Below are 25,538 nucleotides of genomic sequence, written 5' to 3'. Positions count from 1 at the left end.
ACTCACATACTGTATCGATTTAGTCCACCCACATACTGTATCTAGTTAATCTACCCACATATTGTATATAGTTACTTATTCTAAACACATACTGTATTTAGTTAGTTGGTCTACCCACATACTGTATCTAGTTAGTCTACCCACATACTGTATATAGTTACTTATTCTAAACACATACTGTATTTAGTTAGTGGGTCTAAACACATACTGTATTTAGTTAGTGGGTCTACCCACATACTGTATCTAGTTAGTCTACCCACATACTGTATCTAGTTAGTCTACCCACATACTGTATCTAGTTAGTCCACCCACATACTGTATCTAGTTATTCTACCCACATACTGTATCTAGTTAGTCTACCCACATACTGTATCTAGTTAGTCTACCCACATACTGTATCTAGTTAGTCTACCCACATACTGTATCTAGTTAGTCTACCCACATACTGTATCTAGTTAGTCCACCCACATACTGTATCTAGTTAGTCTACATACATACTGTATCTAGTTAGTCTACTCACATACTGTATATAGTTAATTATTCTAAACACATACTGTGTATAGTTACTCTACCCACATACTGTATCTATTTAGTCTACTCAAATACTGTATCTAGTTAGTCTACTCACATACTGTATTTAGTTAATTATTCTAAACACATACTGTGTATAGTTAGTCTACTCACATACTGTATATAGTTAATTATTCTAAACACATACTGTGTATAGTTAGTCTACTCACATACTGTATATAGTTAATTATTCTAAACACATACTGTGCATAGTTAGTCTACCCACATACTGTATCTAGTTAGTCTACGTACATACTGTATCTAGTTATTCTACTCACATACTGTATATAGTTAATTATTCTAAACACATACTGTGTATAGCTAGTCTACCCACATACTGTATCTAGTTATTCTACTCACATACTGTATATAGTTAATTATTCTAAACACATACTGTGTATAGTTAGTCTACTCACATACTGTATATAGTTAATTATTCTAAACACATACTGTGTATAGTTAGTCTACCCACATACTGTATCTAGTTATTCTACTCACATACTGTATATAGTTACTTATTCTAAACACATACTGTGTATAGTTAGTCTACTCACATACTGTATCTAGTTATTCTACCCACATACTGTGTATAGTTAGTCTACTCACATACTGTATATAGTTAGTCTACTCACATACTGTATCTAGTTAGTCTATCCACATACTGTATCTAGTTATTCTACCCACATACTGTATCTAGTTATTCTACCCACATACTGTATCTAGTTATTCTACCCACATACTGTATCTAGTTATTCTACCCACATACGATATCTAGGTAGTCTACCCACTTACTGTATCTAGTTATTCTACCTACATACTGTATGTAGTTATTCTACCAACATACTGTATCTAGTTATTCTACCCACATACTGTATCTAGTTAGTCTACCCACATACTGTATCTAGTTAGTCTACTCACATACTGTATCTAGTTATTCTACCTACATACTGTATCTATCTAGTTAATCTATTCACATACTGTATTTAGTTAGTTATTCTACCCACATACTGTATCTAGTTATTCTACCCACATACTGTATCTAGTTAGTCTACCCACATACTGTATGTAGTTATTCTACCCACATACCGTATCTAGTTATTCTACCTACATGCTGTATCTATCTAGTTAGTCTACTCACATATTGTATCTAGTTAGTTTGTCCACCCACATACGGTATATAGTTGTTCTACCTACATGCTGTATCTATCTAGTTAGTCTACTCACATATTGTATCTAGTTAGTTAGTCCACCCACATATGGTATCTAGTTAGTCTACCCACATACTGTATCTAGTTAGGTAGTCAACTCCCATACCTCATCTAGTTATTTAGTCTACTCATATATTCTATTTAGTTAGTTGGTCTACCCACATACTGTATCTAGTTAGTCTACCCACATACTGTATGTATCTAGTTAGTCTACCTACATACTGTATCTATTTAGTTAGTCTACCCACATACTGTGTATAGTTAGTCAACCTACGTACAGTATCTAGTTAGTTAGTCTACCCACATACTGTATCTAGTTAGTTAGTCTACACTACATGTCTCAGAGCTCAGTGGATGGGGGAGGGTGGGTTTCTGACATCACAGCATGAGAGAGAGAGAGATGTGAGTTTTGTATTTGTTAATGTGCGTCATCTTTGTGTGTGTGCGTGACTGTGTCTGTATGTTTGTGTGTGTGCATGTGCGTGCTCTTTCTGCATCAGTGAGGATAATTCATCACGGGTGTTTTTCCAGTTTTCCTCTCCCAACTCTGTACTCATCTCAGGACTGATAGCATGTTGTAGAATAACCGGCTTATTGGAGTAAATTACATTAGCACCATGTTGCCTGGTGCCCCAGGGTCTTCTCCTAAGCCTTTTGTTTTAAGTGGCAGCCATGTGTGAAGCGTTTCTCTACTCAGCCTGGGCTTTCAATCCTCTGGAATACACTGTTGGCAGATTCATCTCCTAATGGAGAGACCCACTGCAGGCTCTGTCCATGTGGATGACTTGTTAGCATTTCCTGTTAGCATCAATCTCAGTGTTATTTAATAAATCTATGTAGCAGTTAGTGAACTAAATTCTGTTTAAGGGCATTACGCTAACAAGCTGAGTAGAAGGAGACAGTGAGGGAAGAGTCACAGTAGTGCAGTAAGAGGAGGGTGTGTGGTTAGCGTCTAGCAGACTCGCTTAGTCTCAGAAGTGTGTTGTGAGACCGAAGCGATCTAGGGCCCAATGTGAATCTCTGCTTTAGGTTGTCTGAGTCTACTGAGTGTTCTAGAGCAGGAAACCACACTGATGCAGTAAAATGAACTGTATTTTCCTGTCTGATTATAATCAATTTGAGCTTTTACCCTAGTCTTGTTCACTACTCATGCCCTGGCCCTGAAGCTTCTTTTACCCAGATCTGGGCCCAGCTAACCTTCCACATCTCGAGGGAGAAACACATACTGACCTATGATCAGCCTCTAGCGGTCAAATTCATCCGACCCCATCATTCACGCTCCAGTGGGCCTAGCGTGCATACCCAGGCTCCCCAAAAAAACCTCAGACATGGGCTTTTGACCTGAACTGTCCCCCCCACCCTGCTTCGGTCTCGCTCTCATATATATATATGTGTATATATGTGTGTGTGTGTGTGTGTGTGTGTGTGTGTGTGTGTGTGTGTGTGTGTGTGTGTGTGTGTGTGTGTGTGTGTGTGTGTGTGTGTGTGTGTGTGTGTGTGTGTGTGTGTGTGTGTGTGTGTGTGTGTTTGTGTATATTTGTCTCTACACGGGGGTGAACCATGGGCAGCATCATTCTTCATCACCATCAACATGCCCGGCTGAGCGTAAGGAAGAGAGAGAAAAACAACACACACCTGTGCTGTAATCACATGAGGATGGACAACTGCGAGCAACCTCTGTAGAGTAGTAGAGGTACAACTGGATGAGTTAGACCTACTGCAGAGAGGGACAATTAGCTGTAAAGCAGTGGAGGCTCCTCAGATGAGGAAGGGGAGGACTATCCTCCTCAGTAAATTTCAGAAAAATTAAAATAGTGAAACAAAAAAAGTTATATTTTTTAGATAAAACTATACTAGATATGTTCATGTCATCAACACACTGTTTTGCAATGAAGATCTACCACAGCCCCAGTAGCACTCTGTTGGGTAGCACCATGGTGTAGCCGGAGCTAGACTCTGTCCTCCTCTGGGTACATTGACTTCAATAGAAAACCAAGGAGGGCTCATGGTTCTCACCCCCTTCCATAGACTTTTACAGTAATTTGGCAAATCTGAACATAATTCCATCCTCCTGATTCCTGCTTACAAGCAAAAATTAAAGCAGGAAGCACCAGTGACTAGATCAATAAAAAAGTGGTCAGATGAAACAGATGCTAAGCTACAGGACTGTTTTGCTAGCACAGACTGGAATATGTTCTGGGATTCATCCAATGGCATTGAGGAGTACACCACATCAGACCGTACGTACATACCCCAACCAGAAGCCATGGATTACAGGCAGCATCCGCACTGAGCTAAAGGCTAGAGCTGCCGCTTTCAAGGAGCAGGACTCCCCTGGTATGGCAACTGCTTGGCCTCTGACCGCAAGGCACTACAGAGGGTAGAGCGAACGGCCCAGTACATCACTGGGGCCAAGCTTCCTGCCATCCAGGACCTCTATACCAGCCCGTGTGAGAGAAAGGCCCTAAAAATGTTCAAAGACTCCAGCCACCCTAGTCATAGACTGTTCTCTCTGCAGTACTGGAGCGCCAAGTCTAGGTCCAAGAGGCTTCTAAACAGCTTCTACTCCCAAGCCTTAAGACTCCTGAACATCTAGTCAAATGGCTACCAAGACTATTTGCATCCCACACCACTGCCACTCTCTGTTGTCATCTATGCATAGTCACTTTTAATTAACTACTTGCTGCTGACTGTACACTGTACTGTAGGATTGTAGCGAGTTTACTAAAGCGTTAGTTCTAGTAGATGTGTTGACTATGACATGAAAACAATGTAGACTGTGTGTAGTGGTTAGCAGTCATGACATGAAGGTTTGGCTTGGGAAGGTTTTTTTGTCTTGTAACAGACAGCTGATGTGTTGTGCACTGAAGTCCACAAGCGAAGGGAAAAGGTGTGAGGAGGAGAGCGCATACATAGGTGCGACAAGGAATTACATATACAGCAAGCTGTTTGTATGTGGCTGATATGAAAGTGAACTGTGTTTGCGTGTGATCAGGGGTGTAGTCATTGTGCCGATTCTGTTGAAAAACCCTTCTTAAACAGAAGCAAACGGAACGAAACGGGCATAAACATACCTCAATTTGTCAAATAGAAAAAAAACTGTTTCCACTAAAAGCGATTCTGCGTGCTTCTGGGTTGTTGGATTTAGACATTTGTTTTAGGTGTCTTGATGTTTAATGAGGACAGACTACCTGCAATGCTATCAAATATAGATTAATAGGCATGATACCTGCAGATGCTGTTCATTTGAACCATCATCCTCAAAACAAAGCAGAACCCATGACTATGAAAACCAGGCCAAAGACCTCACAGATATTACATTGTGTGTATGATAAGACGGCCAATTTGGGTGATTATTGCATTAAACGGGCAGAAATCAATGGGGGAAGTGTCTGTGCGTGTGTGTGTGTGCGTTAGGAAAAGGGGAAAGGGGATACCTAGTCAGTTGCACAACTCTAGTGTGTGTGTGTCTCAGCACTACTCTCCTGACTCTGTTAAAACTGATACCCTGTCTCTCTGAGCTCATCCAGATGGCGTCTGGATCGATTCAGATTTACCCAGGTTTGTAAAATTAAAGCGAGAGAAGGGATACAGATACACAGTACAATGTTATCCAAAAAGCTGAGGAGAAGTGCATAGAAATAAATAAAATGTCTCTTCTCTCAATTCTTCAGTTTTTTTACTCAAAATATTCACAAAATGATAATTCCCCAGTTATACGTTATAGGATTTCCAATGTGAATTGTGTGAATTAATTTGGACGTTGCAGCTTTGACTTTCTTCTTGTAATGATTGAGATGTACTAACTGTTCTTTTTGTCTTCTACAGCGCCCCCTACGGTCCGCATTGTCCACTTGGGACACGCCTGTAACGTTGAGGAAGAGCGCCACGCGGAGAGGGTGTACACAATCCGGGAGGGAGAGACGCTTGAACTCACCTGTCTTGTCACAGGACACCCACGGCCACAGGTCAGTCAACCTGCCAATCACTCAGTTTAGCCAATCAGGACGCTGACGTTTCACTTCACCCACCAATCACTCTGTTGAGCCAATCAGAACTCTTACTGTACTCACCAATTACTCTCTTTCTGAACACTTTGGTACCCAGGTCAGAAGATATCCAGTCCTCTTAGATTTTACAATTGCATGTTTTGAGCACAATAGTACGATCATTAGTAGAGGCAACAATTGTAACGGTTGTCCTCCTCCTCTTCTTCCGAAGAGGAGGAGTAGGGATTGGACCAAAGCGCAGCGTTGTTATATGCCATAATGATATTTATTAAAGTAAAAACGAAACACGAAAATACTTCAACAAACTACAAAACAAATAAACGATGTAGACAGACCTGAACTAGAGAACTTACATAAACACGAAGAACGCATGAACAGGTACAGACTACACAAACGAACGAACAAACGAAACAGTCCCGTGTGGTGCACAGACACAAACACGGAAGACAACCACCCACAAACAAACAGTGTGAACAACCTACCTTAATATGGTTCTCAATCAGAGGAAACGTAAAACACCTGTCCCTGATTGAGAACCATATCAGGCTAAATGACAATGAACCTAAACATAGAAACACATAACATAGAATGCCCACCCCAACTCACGCCCTGACCAACTAAACACATACAAAAAACAAGAGAAAACAGGTCAGGAACGTGACATAACCCCCCCCTCAAGGTGCGAACTCCGGACGCACCACCAAAAGTCTAGGGGAGGGTCTGGGTGGGCATCTGTCCACGGTGGCGGCTCCGGCTCCGGACGCTGTCCCCACACCACCATAGTCACTCCCTGCTTCCGTATCCCCCTCTCAATGACCACCCTCCAAATAAACCCACCTAAATTAAGGGGCATCACCGGGATAAGGGGCAGCACCGGGATAAGGGGCAGCTCCGGACTGAGGGACGGCAGCTCCGGACTGAGGGACGGCAGCTCCGGACTGAGGGACGGCAGCTCCGGAATTGAGGGACGGCAGCTCCGGAATTGAGGGACGGCAGCTCCGGAATTGAGGGACGGCAGCTCCGGACTGAGGGACGGCAGCTCCGGACTGGCTGACAGCTCTGGCTGATCCTGGCTGGCGGACGGCTCTGGCTGATCCTGGCTGGCGGACGGCTCTGGCTGATCCTGGCTGGCGGACGGCTCTGGCTGATCCTGTCTGGCGGAAGGCTCTGGCTGATCCTGTCTGGCGGAAGGCTCTGGCTGATCCTGTCTGGCGGAAGGCTCTGGCTGATCCTGTCTGGCGGAAGGCTTTGGCTGCTCCTGTCTGGCGGAAGGCTTTGGCTGCTCCTGTCTGGCGGAAGGCTCTAGCGGCTCCTGTCTGGCGGAAGGCTCTAGCGGCTCCTGTCTGGCGGACGGCTCTGAAGGCTCATGGCAGACGGGCGGCTTTGCAGGCTCATGGCAGATGGGCGGCTTTGAAGGCTCAGTACAGACGGGCAGTTCATGCGGCGCTTGGCAGATGGACAGTTCAGACGGCGTTGGGCAGACGGGCAGTTCAGGCGCCGTTGGGCAGACGGGCAGTTCAGGCGCCGCTGGGCAGACGGGCAGTTCAGGCACCGCTGGGCAGACGGGCAGTTCAGGCACCGCTGGGCAGACGGGCAGTTCAGACGACGTTGGGCAGACGGGCAGTTCAGGCACCGCTGGGCAGACGGGCAGTTCAGGCACCGCTGGGCAGACGGCAAACTCTGGCCGGCTGAGACGCACTGTAGGCCTGGTGCGTGGTGCCGGAACTGGAGGTACCGGGCTAAGGACACGCACCTTCAGGCTAGTGCGGGGAGCAGCAACAGGGCACACTGGACTCTCCAGGCGTACTATAGGCCTGGTGCGTGGTACCGGCACTGGTGGTACCGGGCTGAGGGCACGCACATCAGGGCGAGTACGGGGAGAAGGAACAGTGCGTACAGGGCTCTGGAGACGCACAGGAGGCTTGATGCGTGGTGCCGGAACTGGAGGCACTGGGCTGGAGACACGCACCCCAGGGAGAGTGAGTGGAGGAGGAACAGGGCTCTGGAGACGCACTGGAAGCCTGGTGCGTGGTGTAGGCACTGGTGGTACTGGCCTGGAGCGGGGAGGTGGCGCCGGAAATACCGGACCGTGCAGGCGTACTGTCTCCCTTGAGCACTGAGCCTGCCCAACCTTACCTGGTTGTATGCTCCCCGTCGCCCGACCAGTGCGGGGAGGTGAAATAACCCGCACCGGGCTATGTAGGCGAACCGGGTACACCCTGCGTAAGGCTGGTGCCATGTAAGCCGGCCCGAGGAGACGTACTGGAGGCCAGATATGTAGAGCCGGCTTCATGGCACTTGGCTCAATGCTCAATCTAGCCCGGCCGATACGAGGAGCTGGTATGTACCGCACCGGGCTATGCACACGTACAGGAGACACCATGCGCTCTACTGCGTAACACGGTGTCTGCCCGTACTCTCGCTCTCCACGGTAAGTACAGGGAGTAGGCGCAGGTCTCCTACCTGACTTCGCCACTCTCCCTTTTAGGCCCCCCCCCAAGAAATTTTTGGGGTTTACTTTCGGGTTTCCAGCCACGTCTCCTTGCTGCCTCCTCATACCACCGCTCCTGGGCTTTAGCTTCCTCCCTCTCTTCAAAAGAGCGGCGATATTCCCCTGTCTGAGCCCAGGGTCCTTTTCCAGCCAATATTTCCTCCCAAGTCCACGAGTCCTGTTTTTTTGGCCGCTGCTGCTGGTTCCTCTCACGCTGCTTGATCCTTGTTAGGTGGGTGGTTCTGTAACGGTTGTCCTCCTTCTTCCGAAGAGGAGGAGTAGGGATTGGACCAAAGCGCAGCGTTGTTATGTGTTATATGCCATAATGATATTTATTAAAGTAAAAACGAAACACGAAAATACTTCAACAAACTACAAAACAAATAAACGATGTAGACAGACCTGAACTAGAGAACTTACATAAACACGAAGAACGCATGAACAGGTACAGACTACACAAACGAACGAACAAACGAAACAGTCCCGTGTGGTGCACAGACACAAACACGGAAGACAACCACCCACAAACAAACAGTGTGAACAACCTACCTTAATATGGTTCTCAATCAGAGGAAACGTAAAACACCTGTCCCTGATTGAGAACCATATCAGGCTAAATGACAATGGACCTAAACATAGAAACACATAACATAGAATGCCCACCCCAACTCACGCCCTGACCAACTAAACACATACAAAAAACAAGAGAAAACAGGTCAGGAACGTGACAACAATGGGTCTTTCTATAAATGAAGGGGCAAACTTGTGAAATCAGGATCAAATTTTCTAAATGGTTTGATATACTGTACAGTGCATTCGGGAAGTATTATGTTTAAGTATTATGTTACAGCTAGGGACATTTTTTACATTTTTGGCTGATACTGATATCCAATATTTTTCTTCCCCAAAAAAGATACCGATAACCATTATTTTTAATTTTAGCGGCCTTTTAAGCATGCTAGTACAGTTATATAGTTGAAACACACACACACACACTGACCAAAAAGTTATTTTGTTGGCATTTTCTTATGTCTCCATTACCAGTAAAACAAAATCAAAACCTATTTATTTCACTTACTTGCTGTGCTGTTTCGTTGTTCATTTGTTCAGTCTCAACCAGGATTTCATCATACATGTCAAGCAGTGAAGTTTCAGCTCTGTCTGTCCGTGGCCTCTCTTCCTCGGAGCGCACTATCACTGTGTCCGTTTCCATCTTGTCCAGCTGTGTCTAACATTTCACGTAAACCCTGTTTCTTGTCTGTATCGAAGTAGTGGTCCTTGTACCTAGCATCGCCATGGTGGCAACACGGTATCGGCTCAGAGAGAATTCCACCGAATTGCTTGTTCACAGCCTCTAGTAAAGTACTTCTCCAAGTTAACCCGACGGTCTGTATTGGCATTTTTGTTGATCAGGCGTTTCAATAACATGACAGGGTATCACGTCTGCTGCAGACACAGTTGAGCTTATTTCTCCAGTCAGTTGTTTGAATGGAGCTAGGAGTGTTCATGTTCTCAAGTTTCAAACATGTTCTCAAATGCCATTGAAATGGCAGCAGCGGTATGAGAACCAGCACATTCTTGAGCATGCAATACAGCTTTCCTCAGTACGAAATCCTTGTCGACTCACTGTGCTGTCAGACTCATAATGCTCATGGGGCTGACGTCGCTGGGCCAAATGTCAGTCGTGAAGCTAATAGCAGTGCCTCCCATAGCAAGTAGCTCATGAATGTGAGTTTCAATACTGTGTAACTCCGGTAGGGCAACATCTGAAAAATAGTGCCTACTTGGTAGAGTGTACCGGTGCTCTACCAGTCGGCGAAAGCCAACATCATCCACAACAGAGAACGGTTGATTGTCAAGGGCAATGAAATCCATTATTAATTATTCTTTCAAATGACTGCTCGACTTGTTGACTGCTCGATCCACACAGCAGACATTGTGGGCTAGGTTAGGAAAACTGTGTCCCTAGTTACCAGCCTCATTCTAAAATGGATGAATTCGTTTTTTTCTTCTCATTATTCTACACACAATATCCCATAATAACAAAGTAATAAAAAAGTGAAATTTGCGCAAATGTGTAAAAATAAAAACTGAAATATTACATTTACATAAGTATTCAGCCCCGTCACTCAGTACTTTTTTGAAACACCTTTGGCAGCAAATACAGCCTCGAGTCTTCTTGGGTATGAATCTACAAGCTTAGCACACCTGTATTTGGGGAGGTTGTCCTATTCTTCTATGCAGATCCTCTCAAGCTCTGTCAGGTTGGATGGGGAGCGTCGCTGCACAGCAATTGTCAGGTCTCTCCAGAGATGTTCGATCGGGTTCAGCTCTGGGCTCTGCCTGGGGAACTCAAGGACATTCAGAGACTTGTCCAAAAGCCACTCCTGCGTTGTCTTGGCTGTGTGATTAGGGTCATTGTCCTGTTAGAAGGTGAACCATCGCCCCTGTATGAGGTCCTGAGCGCTTTGGAGCAGGTTTTCATCAAGGATCTCTCTGTACTTTGCTCCATTCATCTTTCCTTTGGTCCTGACTGGTCTCCCAGTCCCTGCTGCTGAAAAACATCCCCACAGCATGATCCTGCCACAACCATGCTTCACTGTAAGGATGGTGCTAGGTTTCCTCCAGATGTGACGCTTGGCATTCAGGCCAAAGAGTTCAATGTTGGCTTCATCAGACCAGAGAATCTTGTTTCTCATGGTCTGAGAGTCCTTTAGGTGCCTTTTGGAAAACTCCAAGTGGGCTGACGCGCATTTTACTGAGGAGTGGCTTCCGTCTGGCCTCTCTACCATAAAAGCCTGATTGGTGGAGTACTGCAGTGATGGCTATCTTTCTGGAAGGTTCTCCCATCTCCACAGAAGAACTCTGGAGCTATGTCAGAGTGACCATCGGGTTCTTGGTCACCTCCCTGACCAAGGCCATTCTCCCCCGATTGCTAAGTTTGGCCAGGTGGCCAGCTCTAGGAAGAGTCTTGGTTGTGCCAAACTTTTTTCCATTTAAGAATGATGGAGCGAGCCTCTTTGACTTTCAATGCTGCAAAAATATTTTGGTACCCTTCCCTAGATCTGTGCCTCAACACAATCCTGTCTCGGAGCTCTACAGACAATTCCTTCGACCTCATGGCTTGGATTTTGCTCTGACATGCACTGTCAACTGTGGGACCTTATACAGTGGCGTGCGAAAGTATTCACCCACCTTGGCATTTTTCCTATTTTGTTGCCTTACAACCTGGAATTAAACTAGATTTTTAGGGGGTTTGAATCATTTGATTTGCACATGCCTACCACTTTGAAGATGCAAAATATTTTTATTGTGAAACAAATAAGAATAAGTAAAAAAAACAGAAAACTTTAGCGCCCATAACTATTCACCCCCCATTGTTAATACTTTGTAGAGCTACCTTTTGCAGCAATTACAGATGCAAGTCTCTTGGGGTATGTCTCTATAAGCTTGGCACATCTAGCTACTGGGATTTTTGCCCATTATTCAAGGCACAACTGCTCCAGCTCCTTCAAGTTGGATGGGTTCCGCTGGTGTACAGCAATCTTTAAGTCATACAACAGATTCTCAATTGGATTGAGGTCTGGGCTTTAACTAGGCCATTCCAAGACATTTAAATATTTCACTTTAAACCACTTGTTGTTGCTTTATCAGTATGCTTAGGGTCATTGTCCTGCTAGAAGGTTGAACCTCTGTCCCTGTCTCAAATCTCTGGAAGACTGAGACATGTTTCCCTCAAGAATTGCCCTGTATTTAGTGCCATCTATCACTCCTTCAATTCTGACCAGTTTCCCAGTCCCTGCCGATGAAAAACATCCCCACAGCATGATGCTGCCACCACCATGCTTCACTGTGGGGGTGTTCTCAGGGTGATGAGAGGTGTTGTATTTGCGCCAGACATAGCTCAACTTTAGTCTCATTTGACCAGAGTACCTTCTTCCATATGTTTGGGGAGTCTTCCACATGCCTTTTGGCAAACACCAAACTGAGTTTGATTAATTTTTTTCTTTAAGCAATGGCTTTTTTTCTGGCCACTGGCTTTTTTCTGGCCACTCTTCCGTAAACCCGGCAGGTAGCCTAGTGGTTAGAGTGTTGGACTAGTAACCGAAAGGTTGCAATTTTGAATCCCCGAGCTGAGAAGGTAAAAATCTGTCTTTCTGCCCCTGAACAAGACAGTTAACCTGCTGTTCCTAGGTTGTCATTGAAAATAAGAATTTGTTCTTAACTGACTTGCCTTATTAAATAAAGGTAAAATAAAAAAATAAAAAATAAGTACCCAGCTCTGTGGAGTGTATGGCTTAAAGTGGTCCTATGAACAGATACTCCAATCTCCGCTGTGGAGCTTTGCAGCTCATTCAGGGTTATATTTAGTCTCTTTTTTTCCTTTCTGATTAATTCCCTCCTTGTCTGGTCCGTGAGTTTTGGTGGGCGGACCTCTCTTGGCAGGTTTGTTGTGGTGCCATATTCTTTCACATTTTTAATACCGTATTTAATTGTGCTCCGTGGGATGTTCAAAGTTTCAGATATTTTTTACAACCCAACCCTGATCAGTACTTCTCCACACCTTTGTCCCTGAGCTGTTTGGAGAGCTCCTTGGTCTTCATGGTGCCGCTTGCTTGGTGGTGCCGCTCACTTAGTGGTGTTGCAGATTCTGGGGCCTTTCAGAACAGGTGTATATATACTGAGATCATTTGACAGATCATGTGACACTTAGATTGCACACAGGTGGACTTTATTTAACTAATTATGTGACTTCTGAAGGTAATTGGTTGCACCAGGTCTTATTTAGGGGCTTCATAGCAAAGGGGGTGAATAGATATGCACGCACCACTTTTCCTTTTATTTATTCATTTTTTGAAAGAAGTTATTTTTTAATTTCTCTTCAACAAATTTGACTATTTTGTGTATGTCCATTACATGAAATCCAAATAAAAATCTATTTAAATTACAGGTTGTAATGCAACAAAATAGGAAAAACGCCAAGGGGTGAATACTTTTGCAAGGCACTGTATAGACAGGTATGTGCCTTTCCAAATCATGTACAATCAATTGAATTTACCACAGGTGGACTCCAATCAAATTGTAGAAACATCTCAAGGATGATCAATGGAAACAGGATGCACCGGAGCTCAATTTCAAGTCTCATAACAAAGGGTCTGAATACCTAGCTAAAATGACAAAAAACATGTTTTCACACTGTCGTTATGGGGTATTGTTTGTAGATTTATGAGGGGAAAAAAATAATTTAATACATTTTAGAATAAGGCTGCAACGCAACAAATTGTGAAAAAAGTCAAGAGGTCTGAATACTTTCCGAATGCACTGTACATTAGAATATGATTTTTTTGCAACTTCACATGTGTAGTTACAGGAATAAAAGTCTAAACACCATAACTCCACCTAACAGCAACAACAAAACATTAAAATATCATTTAAAATGTCACATGAAAATTGGACACCGCATATTTCTTTGTCATGCCTAGTATTCAGGTCTGTTTGTGCACAGACCGCCCTCCCTCGTCTTACCGGAGTGTGCTGTTCTATCCTGCCGGTGCAGCGTGTATCCCGCTAGCTGAATATCCATGTCGTCATTCAGCCACGATTCTGTGAAGCATAGGATATTACAGTTTTTGATGTCCCGTTGTTAGGATATTCGTGATCTTACCTCGTCTAGTTTATTGTCCAATGATTGCACGTTGGCGAGTAATATTGACGGTAACGGCAGCTTTCCTAGTTGTCTTCTGCGGGTCCGGACGAGGCATCCGGCTCTTCGTCCTCTGCGTCGCTTCCTTTTGCGAATAATTGGGATGTCTGCCCTGTGGGGTGTTTGGAGAATACTGTGTGAGTCCTGCTTGCTGCTGTTGTTGTTGAAAAAATATTTGTCTAATCTGAGGTGAGTGATCGCTGTCCTGATATCCAGAAGCTCTTTTCTTCCGTAAGATACGGTTGCAGAAACATTATGTACAAAAAAATTGACAAATATCGCAAAAGAAAACACATAATAGCACAATTGGTTAGGAGACCGTAAAACGGCGGCCGTCTCCTCCGGCGTCATTTTCATAGCCTACAAGCCACTGATGCACACCTTTGGAACATCTACATTTTAAAAAGTCTAATAAATCCATGTAATATTGCCTTCACCTTCACAATAAATCCATTATTTATTTTAGACAGGTCTAAAGAAACATGATATGAAGAAAATGTAGTTTTAAGAAGAACAGAATAGCATATACTCTTAGTTGTTGTTATGCTCCTCATTTGTAGAATGACCGGACCAAGGTGCAGCGTTATTAATGTTCCACCAAAAAAACAATAAACAACACAACGAACGTAAAGCTTCGTAGTGCAAAACATGTAACAAACAAAGACAAGATCCCACAAAACCCAAAAGGAAACTGAAAAACGTATATCTGATTCCCAATCAGAGACAACGATAGACAGCTGCCTCCGATTGGGAATCAAACACACCAACATAGAAACAGAAAACCTAAAATGCCCACCCGAATCCCACCCTGACCTAACCAAATAGAGAAATAAAAAGGCTCTCTAAGGTCAGGGCGTGACAGTTGTCCTTATGTTAGGCCCTGATATGGCTACGCCACATGGCTGTGGGCTACACTAGTTCATTTAGCAGACAAGATTTGTTTTATAGTATTAAGAATACAATTGATCAAAGCTTAATAAAATAGAAAGGATATTTTTTCCCAAACATTTCAAAGGAAGTGCGAACATGAGGCTGTGTTGAGCGGTTAACAAAGAAACTTGTCCTTCTATATGCTTAATTTATGCAACTTTAGTTGTGATACAAGCATTGGGCTATATGTTTGGATTTTTTGTACATTCTAGGGCTGCATGATGCGACTTTTTTCAAATAATCAGAGTCCCATGAAAGGCATGAGCTCTGATTTGTTTCTTGTGCAAGCTGCACACACTTCATTAGTCTTTCATTCACAATTTGACAAGCACTTGATAAGGTTCTCACCAGGCCTCGAATTTCCCGGCAACATCCCCCTTGTGTGGTGGCAATGCAACTCAAAAAAATCCATGCCTATTGCGGCCAAAGTGGCCATTGTGCCCTTGGGCTGAATATAATAATTATAATTCCCTTCTCCCGGCTGCCATGCTGTGAAGCACCTCTCACTCACATGGCTCTGTCAGATATCTACATTCTTATTAGCCAATTCCTGTCACGTGATTGGGTCCTTCTCACAGACATTTCAGCAAGAAGTAGGCTACAAGTGAATGAAGACAGACATGTCAGGGATGCAACTGCGCGTGTCCCTCTTCCCGAATTTTGAGGTGCATATTGAAGATGTTAGAACTGTCCACATTTATCCTACTTTTATCAGCCAACAAGATGAGTGGACCTAACAATCAGCAAAAACACTTGCCTATGTCAATCTACTATCCCCCATAGTACAAAAGTTGATCAATTATATTGGTAAATTTGTCCTTCTGTGCAAACCATGACAAGAAACAGAAACAATAACTCCAGGGGAAGGAACCAAAGGGTGTGACAGATATAGGGAAGGTAATCAGGAAGGTGATGAAGTCCAGGTGAGTCTGATGAGGCGCTGGTGCGCGTAACGATGGTGACAGGTATGCGTAATAATAAGCAGCCTGGTGACCTAGAGCGCTGGAGACGAAGTATACGTGACAGTACCCCCTTCCTGACATGCGGATCCAGCCGCAGGACACCGACCAAAGGGATGATCCCGGGGACCAGGAGTGGACCGGTCGCCTCTGCTGAGGCGCGGGAACCTGACGAGCCGGCTGAGGTGGGGGAACCTGACGAGCCGGCTGAGGCATGGAAGCCTGACGAGCTAGCTGAGGCATCCTCGATTGACTCAGCAACAGGCCAACCGAGTCTTGTGAACTTGACGTTATGGCTGAGGCATGGAAGCCTGACGAACCGGCTGATGCATCCTCAGTTGCTCCAGCAGCGGCACCCGAACCCGAACCCGACGAGGCGTTATTCTGTAACGTGTACCCTGGGAGTCGGGAAGCAAGTAGAGGGAGTGAATAAGTTAATAAATAAACGAACACGGACAAAACAAGTAACATGAGCAGCGTACAGACACGAAACAGAAACAATAACGCCTGGAGAAGAAACCAAAGGGAGTGACAGATATAGGGAAGGTAATCAGGGAGGTGATGAAGTCCAGGTGAGGCTGATGAAGCGCTGGTGCGCGTAACGATGGTGACAGGTATGCGTAATAATAAGCAGCATGGTGACCTAGAGCGCCGGAGAGGGAGTATATGTGACAAGAACACTTTTCCCGTGGTTCATTTTCATGCCAACCAGGTACTCCTGTACTCAATGTGCTTAATATTAGAAAGGTTTATCAATAAATATACAGTTGAAATCGGAAGTTTACATACACTTAGGTTGGAGTCATTAAAACTAATTTCTCAACCACTTTACGCATTTCTTGTTAACAAACTATAGTTTTGGTAAGTCGGTTAGGACATTTACTTTGTGCATGACAGGACCACGTATCCGTCATACCACTCAGGAAGGAGACGCATTCTGTCTCCTAGAGATGAATGTACTTTGGTGTGAAAAGTGAAAATCAATCTCAGAACAACAGCAAAGGACCTTGTGAAGATGCTGGAGGAAACAGGTATAAAAGTATCTATAGTAAAAATAAAAAATTAAGTATCACAGTAAAGCGAGTCCTATATCGACATAACCTGAAAGGCTGTTCAGCAAGGAAGAAGCCACTGCTCCAAAACCGCCATAAAAAAGCCAGACTATGGTTTGCAACTGCACATGGGGACAAAGATCGTACTTTTTGGAGAAATGTCCCCTGGTCTGATGAAACAAAAATATAACTGTTTGGCAATAATGACCATTGTTATGTTTGGAGGAAAAACGGAGAGGCTAGCAAGCCGAAGAACACCATCCCAACCATGAAGCACGGGGGTGGCAGCATCATGTTGTGGGGGTGCTTTGCAGCATGAGGGACTTGTGCACTTCACAAAATAGATGGCATCATGAGGTAGGAAAATTATGTGGATATATTGAAGCAACATCTCAAGACATCAGTCAGGAAGTTAAAGCTTGGTCGCAAATGGGTCTTCCAAATGGACAATGACCCCAAGCATACTTCCAAAGTTGTGGCAAAATGGCTTAAGGACAACAAAGTCAAGGTTTTGGAGTGGCCATCACAAAGCCCTGACCTCAATCCTATAGAAAAGTTGTGGGTAGAACTGAAAAAGCGTGTGTGAGCAAGGAGGCCTACAAACCTGACTCAGTAACACCAGCTCTGTCAGGAGGAATGGGCCAAAATTCACCCAACTTATTATGGGAAGCTTGTGGAAGGCTTCCCGAAACGTTTGACCCAAGTTAAACTATTTAAAGGCAATGCAACCAAATTCTAATTGAGTGTATGTAAACTTCTGACCCACTGGGAATGTGATGAAATAAATAAAAGCTGAAATAAATCATTCTCTCTACTATTATTCTGACATTTCATATTCTTAAAATAAAGTGGTGGCCATAACTGACCTATGACAGGAAATTTTTACTAGGATTAAATGTCAGGAATTGTGAAAAACTGAGTTTACATATATTTGGCTAAGGTGTATGTAAACTTCCAACGTCAACTGTAGTAGGCCTAGCCTATAGGAAGCTGATGGGATCCTCCCCTTTTTAATAGAGGCCATCAAAACTTTGTTTTCTCACGCAATTGCATAGCCTATGCTATGCAAATGTTGCGCAACATGAGCTCACAGGCTCTCATGAAGTGTTTGATTTGAGAGTGATTAGAGGGACAATAGAGGGCTGAGTACCAGGGAGTTAGCAAGTTCAGTAGGCTACTAATGACCATCAGCAGTATCAGAGTTTGGAGAAGCCTAATTACTGTGACTAAACGTTCACATGGAATTTGACCGCTGTCATGACTCGTGACTGCCATTGTGGCGGTAATACGGTCACCATAACAGCCCTAGGATGGATGTGGGACTATTTCCCCCCCCCCAATTTTGACGGTGAAGAAATAGAACACATTTTCAGTGCAGCCCTCCGGACCTCATGAAGACCGAATGCGGCCCCCGGGACAAAATTAGGTTGACATCCCTGGTCTAGACTCTTGTGGAGATCTGAGAAGAATTGATGGTGGTGACATGGTGAGAGCTCCACCTTACTTCTGATAGGCTTGGTGGAAATTTGGCCGTATTGCTGACACCTGTCCAATCCTCTCAGATCTCCACAAGTGTATAGAGGGTAGGATCTAAGCCAAGGGTTGTTTCAGGACAGGTCCCCACAACACTTTGGGTATGTGGTGAACCTTCAGCACAACACTTGAGGAACGGTTGGATGTTTCAATTCATTGCTGGACACACACAGATTTGCACAGATGTAAGCTGGACACCCTATCAGGCTGGTCAGGCAGTTTTGGGTATCTGGAGACCTGCTGTAAACCGTAAACAGAAATATAAACATTTCTACTATTCATACCCTTGCTTCATTCCAGCTAGTTAGATGTGCAACCACTGACTAACCTATAGCTAGGGGCTTATCTCTAGTCTAGCAATAGATACTGCTGTATGGTATCATTGAATAATAAATCAATAAGGCCAGAGGGGGTGTGTTTTATGGCCAATATACCATGGCTAAGGGCTGTGCTGGATACAGCCCTTAGCCATGGTATATTGGCCATATATCACAAACCCCTGAGGTGCCTTATTGCTATTATAAACTGGTTACCAAAGTAATTAGAGCAGTAAAAATAAATGTTTTGTCATACCCATGGTGTACGGTCTGATAAACCATGGCTGTCAGCCAATCAGCATTCAGGGTTCGAACCACCCAGTTTATAATATGATTTATGCCATGGCATTGTTGAATACTCCTTTCTGATTGGCTTAAATGGCATTCCAGAGCATTCATTATCTCCTTATAACGCACAGTATATTTGCACGGTAGAATTCAATGGCTATAGTTCATTTTCACACGTTTTGTTTGAGCTGCTTTTGAAAACAAAAGTCTATTTGAAAACAGTATTGTTGATTTCAAGTTTCATAATAGCAAGCTAGGCCCAACTACTGTAGCTGCAGTATCTAGTAAACTTGCTAGCTACTTCAGTAGATGTTGAATACATTTCTACCTGCAAATGAATACATTTCTAGTGGCAAATGTGTTAAATTATAGCCATGGTATTAAAGGGATAATCAGCTCGGGGCTCTATGCGTTCTCTGGAAAAGAATGCAACTCTGTGGAAGGTCAGTTCCACTCCGGTAGCTCATTGTGTAACACACCTTCCACATCGTTCATTATTTTCCATAGAGCTCATAGCCCCTCTTTGATTATTCCTTACATATGCTTAGCTAGGTCTGGGCTGTATTAGATTCTGTATCAGCACCACAGAGCTCTCACTCCACGTCTCCCCACTGAACCGGCTTATAAATGTAATCCTCCAATTATGTATTGTACTGTGCACCTGCATATTCATAATTAAAAGCTGGCAGATCTAATGAGAATTGTGAAGACAAAACAGAAACCACGTCTGCCTAGTCAACATCACAAGGCAAGTAAATAAATTAATAAATAAAGACAGGAAACATGTTGATGTGTGTTGTGAATGCAGGAGGAGAGAGCAGAGTGGGTCCTCAGCATCCTAACAAGGATCTTTTCATCCATGCTCTGCGTTTAATTAAGCTCTGGGATTCCAACCAATTAAAGTGTTGAGCCCCCAGGGCAAACTACTTTTGATTGGTTCTTGACAGTTTCAATCAAATGCTTATTCCCACCCACGATGAGTCTTCAAGGGGATAGTTCAGATGATATTATATTACAGAACATTTGGACATAAATTTATGTAGAACAGACATTATTCTCTACCATGTAAAACAGAAAATCCTGTCGGCTCTGCAACGGTGCGGCTAAGACTTGACAATAATGTATTACCTTTTTCTGGTAAGTAGTACACGTGTCCAACATTGTATCCAATTTGCTCGATTAGACAAATTAAATGGGAATCAGCAATATCTAGGGACGGGATTGTCCGCCATTTACATTAATTAATATTTAATTCCCCTTTGATCGCTATATTTAGCATTCATTTGTACACGTCCTGTCCTGTTGATTCGGATGCAGAGAAGGCTATTGATTTTTTAATTCCCATTGAAAAGGTGAGGGCCACTTAAATTAGTGAAACACTCCGACTCGCGATTCATCCTCTGCTCTCATCTGTAGTGACAACTTGTTATTTCCCCTGCCTTGACTTCTATCCTCTATCCTGTTAATTAAAATGTGTGATAAAAGTTTGAGAGAGAGAGAGAGAGAAGGAGGGAGAGCGATAGAGAAGGATAACGACAGAGATGGAGAGAGAGAAAGATGGGGAGAAAGAGAGAGAGAGAGAGATCAAAGGGCTACATGGCAATAGCAGGAGAGGCAGGATTTCCTTTGAAAGTGAGTCATTATGAGCCCCAGTCAGATCCCATGGCAGGGGAGGAACAGGGCTGTCACTCTGGGCTTAGGGATGGAACAGCCTGGGTCTCAGGTGGTTCTGGGGTGGTAGAGGGGGGTACGGAGGGTTAGGGGGGTTGTAGGGACTAAAGAGTAGATAGGAAGAAGAGGGGTTATTTGGGGGTAGTTGGTACTGGTGTGCTAGTCCTGAGGCTGTTGGTAAAACATAAGGTGTGTCCGCTCTAATCAAGTATAGTTGTAAGTGAATAATAACCGTTCATCTTTTCATTAGAACTAAATCTTCCCAGCGAGTTCATAGTCTTAGCCTCTTCTTCTTTTTTCCCTCTTTTTCAAAGGTTGTTTGTTCTACTGCATGCTAATTTGACTTAACTCTTACCTCCCCCAAGAGAGGAGCAAGGTTAAAGTATATAGAAAAGAAAGAGAAGAAAGATAAAGTTTTGATTAGGAGGAAGGGGAACACTTGTCATGATATTTTTTAAATTACCAATGGTGCATGGGTGGGATTGAAAACTAAACAAAGAATGTCTGCTATCTGAAAGGAAAGTATTCTTATATTCTTCTTAAAGTTGGCAGTGTTATAAAAAGCAACTTAGTTAACACACATACAATATAAAAGTATATGTGGAGTTGAATCCACACCATTGGTGTTGCTACTAATATCCACCAAGCCACTGATCCATATTGACCTCACATGACATTGGAGTCTAATTGTCATTGTGAAGTTAATCTCTATAAAGTCATGTCACAATCCCTGTACTAGTTTATCATTAGCATACACCTAAAGACATCCCCATTACCAGACATACCTCCCACTGGGCACAAATAAATGTCTATTCCACGTTTATACAACGTAATTTTATTGAAATTATGTGGAAACAACATTGATTCAACATGTGTGTGCCCAGTGGGCTTGTCCTTCTCCCTAAGTAAGAACAAGCAGCTCCCTTGGTAGTACCCTGACAGAGACGTGTGAGAGACAGTTATAGCATCAGCGCCGCACAAAGTGAGCAAGCCAACTGTGACCTAAACAGGGCCATTGTTACCAATTTTACCAGCGTTTCATTATTTTCACGTCTATCAACATGCAACGCTCTTAAAATGACCCACATCCCCCTCAGACCCCCCACAGATGGAAACTGTGGCTCTCGTCCAACCAGATGTCCACTTTCTCACAGCGTGAGGTTCTCCATCCTGCGCCAGCCTTCCCGTCAGGAAAATAGAGACAGTCTAATAATAAAATCCTACACACACACACACACGCTAAAAGGAATGTTAGATTGGAAGATTAATAGAACATTCTCCTTGGTGACATTCTGTTCCATACAGCATGTTGGCTTTTATTGTGAAGAGGGCACCACATGGGCTGCGTCCCAAACAGCACCCTATTCACTTTATAGTGCACTACTTTTGACCAGGACCAATTGGGCTCTGGTCAAAAGCACTGCACTATGTAGGGAATCACGTTCCATTTGGGACGCACCATACACTTTACTGGCTCTCACGTACAGAAGCTTTCATTCTTACATTCACATATTCTGCACTATGTAGGTGAACAGTGATAATGCAGAAGAACAATGTGTATTTGTTCATAGAGGATCAACCCTCTGAGCATCAGTTGCAAGGCCTTGCACTTTATAAGGTCTTGCTATTAGAAACAAAGCCTGGAAGTACCCAATGTACTCCAAAGAGATGCAATTATAAGCCTATTCATTACAAGCAACATTCAATTTGGCAGCAATGTACATTTGGCCGACTACTCACACTGAATTCTTCCACTGCTCTATCGTTCCCTACATCTCAGTCTGAATCTTCCATCATTGAAAGTTGTTTGTGGTGACGTCGTTTGTGGTGAAAGTCATCAGTGATTGGATCGTCTCTAACCAATCAGAGTATCAAAGCTAATTATGTTTTTCGAAAACGCTGCTCCACCCTTGTGTGTTCTGGCTCTGGCCCTACCCATTAGTTTCTGGGACCAATCAGATGGTCTGAATGTGTTTGCATTCCAGAGGGATCGGAGAAGAAACGTTCATGGGCGTGGTGTGGCGTTTGGCTGGAGCAATGAGTCTGGGTAGCCAAGCAAAATTTACATAGCAACTATACCCACTGGAATCTAAGTTATGTTGAAGAGTTAAGTCAATGTTAAATTATTTATCGATTGGCATTCACCATATTATAAGTGTGTAAAATGATTCGTCACAATCACTTTTTTGGGTTCACCAAAACATTACAATCTGACAGAGACATGTATTAGATTGGACTGTTTTCACTCAGCACCTGTGAAATAATGGATGGAGTGACAGCCACTATGAGATGTAATTCCCATGATAGAGCCATCTTTCTCTCTCCCCTGAGGTGTCTTCTGAGCTGGACTCTGGCCTGCCTCCAGTCTGTACGCTCACACTGTGTTTGAGGACACAGTCTGACTATGCCAGCAACACCACTGAGCACACACACACACATGCACACACACACAGAGAGAGAGAGAGAGACAGTAATCCCCCCACACACACACACACTCAAACACAAACGCACCATCACGCCAGCTACACCACAGAGTAAACACCCAACACCGCCCATTTTTGTTTCAATTATCTGTTGGGTCAAGTTCAGACAGGTGGGTAAGAGCGTCAGGTGGTTTAAATTAGCCATATACAGCCATGAGTGTCAAGCAGGCTAGGGTCTAGCAGGCTAGTATCTGTGCCAGGGGGCCAAAGGCTGTAGAATAATATAGCTACTGTAGATACTGTAGTTGGTGCCCTGGAGTGGGAAGATTGGGTATAGCTGCCCCCAGTATTGTATACTCATGGGAGGATATAGCTAAAGATATTGTAGTTTATCCAGGGGTTAGTTGTGGCCTGGAGTGTGGAGTGTGATCCTAGACACCCCCATTCTCCCTGGCCTATGGTACAGCCACGGATGGTTGTGTGGTTGGATGGTTGGATAGTTGGCTGGTTGGATAGTTGGATAGTTAGATGGTTGGTTGGTTGGATGGATGGATGGTTGGATGGTTGGTTGGATTGTTTGATGGTTGAATAGTTGGATGGTTGGTTGGATGGATGGTTGGATGGATGGATGGTTGGATGGTTGGATTGTTTGATGGTTGAATAGTTGGATGGTTGGTTGAATGGATGGTTGGTTGGTTGGATTGTTTGATGGTTGAATAGTTGGATGGTTGGTTGGATGGATGGTTGGATAGATGGATGGTTGGTTGGATTGTTTGATGGTTGAATAGTTGGATGGTTGGTTGGATGGATGGTTGGATGGATGGTTGGTGGATGGTTGGATGGTTGGATGGATGGTTGGATGGTTGGATGGATTGTTTGATGGTTGAATAGTTGGATGGTTGGATGGATGGATGGATGGTTGGTTGGGTGGTTGGGTGGTTGGATGGATGGATGGTTGGATGGTTGAATAGTTGGATGGTTGGTTGGATGGATGGTTGGTTCGATGGTTGGATGGTTGGTTGGATTGTTTGATGGTTGAATAGTTGGATGGTTGGTTGGATGGATGGATGGTTGGTTGGATGGTTGGATGGTTGGTTGGATTGTTTGATGGTTGAATAGTTGGATGGTTGGTTGGATGGATGGTTGGTTGGATGGTTGGATGGTTGGTTGGATTGTTTGATGGTTGAATAGTTGGATGGTTGGTTGGATGGATGGATGGTTGGATGATTGGTTGGTTGGATTGTTTGATGGTTGAATAGTTGAATGGTTGGTTGGATGGATGGTTGGATTGTTGGATGGTTGGATGGATGGTTGGATGGTTGGTTGGATGGATGGTTGGATGGTTGGATGGTTGGTTGGATTGTTTGATGGTTGAATAGTTGGATGGTTGGATGGTTGGATGGTTGGATGGTTGGATGGATGGGTGGGTGGTTGGTTGGTTGGATGGATGGATGGATGGATGGATGGATGGATGGATGGATGGATGGATGGATGGATGGATGGATGGATGGATGGATGGATGGATGGATGGATGGATGGATGGATGGATGGATGGATGGATGGTTGGTTGGATGGTTGGATGGTTTGATGGTTTGATGGTTGAATAGTTGGATGGTTGGATGGTTGGATGGATGGATGGATGGATGGATGGATGGATGGATGGATGGATGGATGGATGGATGGATGGATGGATGGATGGATGGTTGGTTGGTTGGATGGTTGGATGGTTGGATGGTTTGATGGTTTGATGGTTGAATAGTTGGATGGTTGGATGGTTGGATGGATGGATGGATGGATGGATGGATGGATGGATGGATGGATGGATGGATGGATGGATGGATGGATGGATGGATGGATGGATGGTTGGTGGATTGTTTGATGGTTGAATAGTTGGATGGTTGGTTGGATGGATGGTTGGATGGATGGTTGGTTGGATGGTTGGATATTCGTCTTCTGTTGTTTATGATTTGGTAGCTGTTCATTTTGTGATTCAGACCTTTCAATCTTCGTTGAACTGAACAGTATTCCTTATGAGAAAAATACATTGAAAATAAGTATTTTGGGTTGAAAAGACATTGAAAATCAGTCAGTCTGTGATATGTACCCATGTCTGTTTTTCTCTTCCCATTCTATTGTCATACTTGGCCACCAGTGGTGGAAAAGGTACTCAATTGTTAAACTTGAGTAAAAGTAAAGATATCTTAATAGCAAATGCCTCAAGTTAAAGCAAAAATTACCCAATAAAATACTAAAAGTCTAAAAGTTTCTGATTTTAAATGTACTTACTGAAAGTACAGTAGTGGAAAAAGTACTCAATTGTCATACTTGAGTAAAAGTAAATGCTATACATCAATTCCTTATATTAAGCAAACCAGACAGTAC

At 43.8% G+C, this 25,538-nt stretch overlaps 1 protein-coding gene across 1 annotated transcript in view; it reads left to right on the top strand.

The window, feature by feature from the left end:
• The first annotated feature begins 5,308 nt into the window (after positions 1–5,308).
• The window catches only part of LOC120019360 (MAM domain-containing glycosylphosphatidylinositol anchor protein 2-like), a 261,309-nt gene continuing 241,079 nt past the window's right edge, over positions 5,309–25,538 (top strand). The window contains exons 1-2 of the mRNA XM_038962652.1: positions 5,309–5,339; positions 5,607–5,746. Of these exons, the coding sequence (XP_038818580.1) occupies positions 5,309–5,339; positions 5,607–5,746 (171 nt within the window). The remainder of the gene's footprint in view (positions 5,340–5,606; positions 5,747–25,538) is intronic.

The sequence above is a fragment of the Salvelinus namaycush genome, chromosome 24 (genome assembly GCF_016432855.1).
Source record: "Salvelinus namaycush isolate Seneca chromosome 24, SaNama_1.0, whole genome shotgun sequence".
NCBI classification, from domain to species: domain Eukaryota; kingdom Metazoa; phylum Chordata; class Actinopteri; order Salmoniformes; family Salmonidae; genus Salvelinus; species Salvelinus namaycush.
Note: the sequence above shows the minus strand (reverse complement) of the source record. Positions and strands in the feature narration are given on the sequence as shown.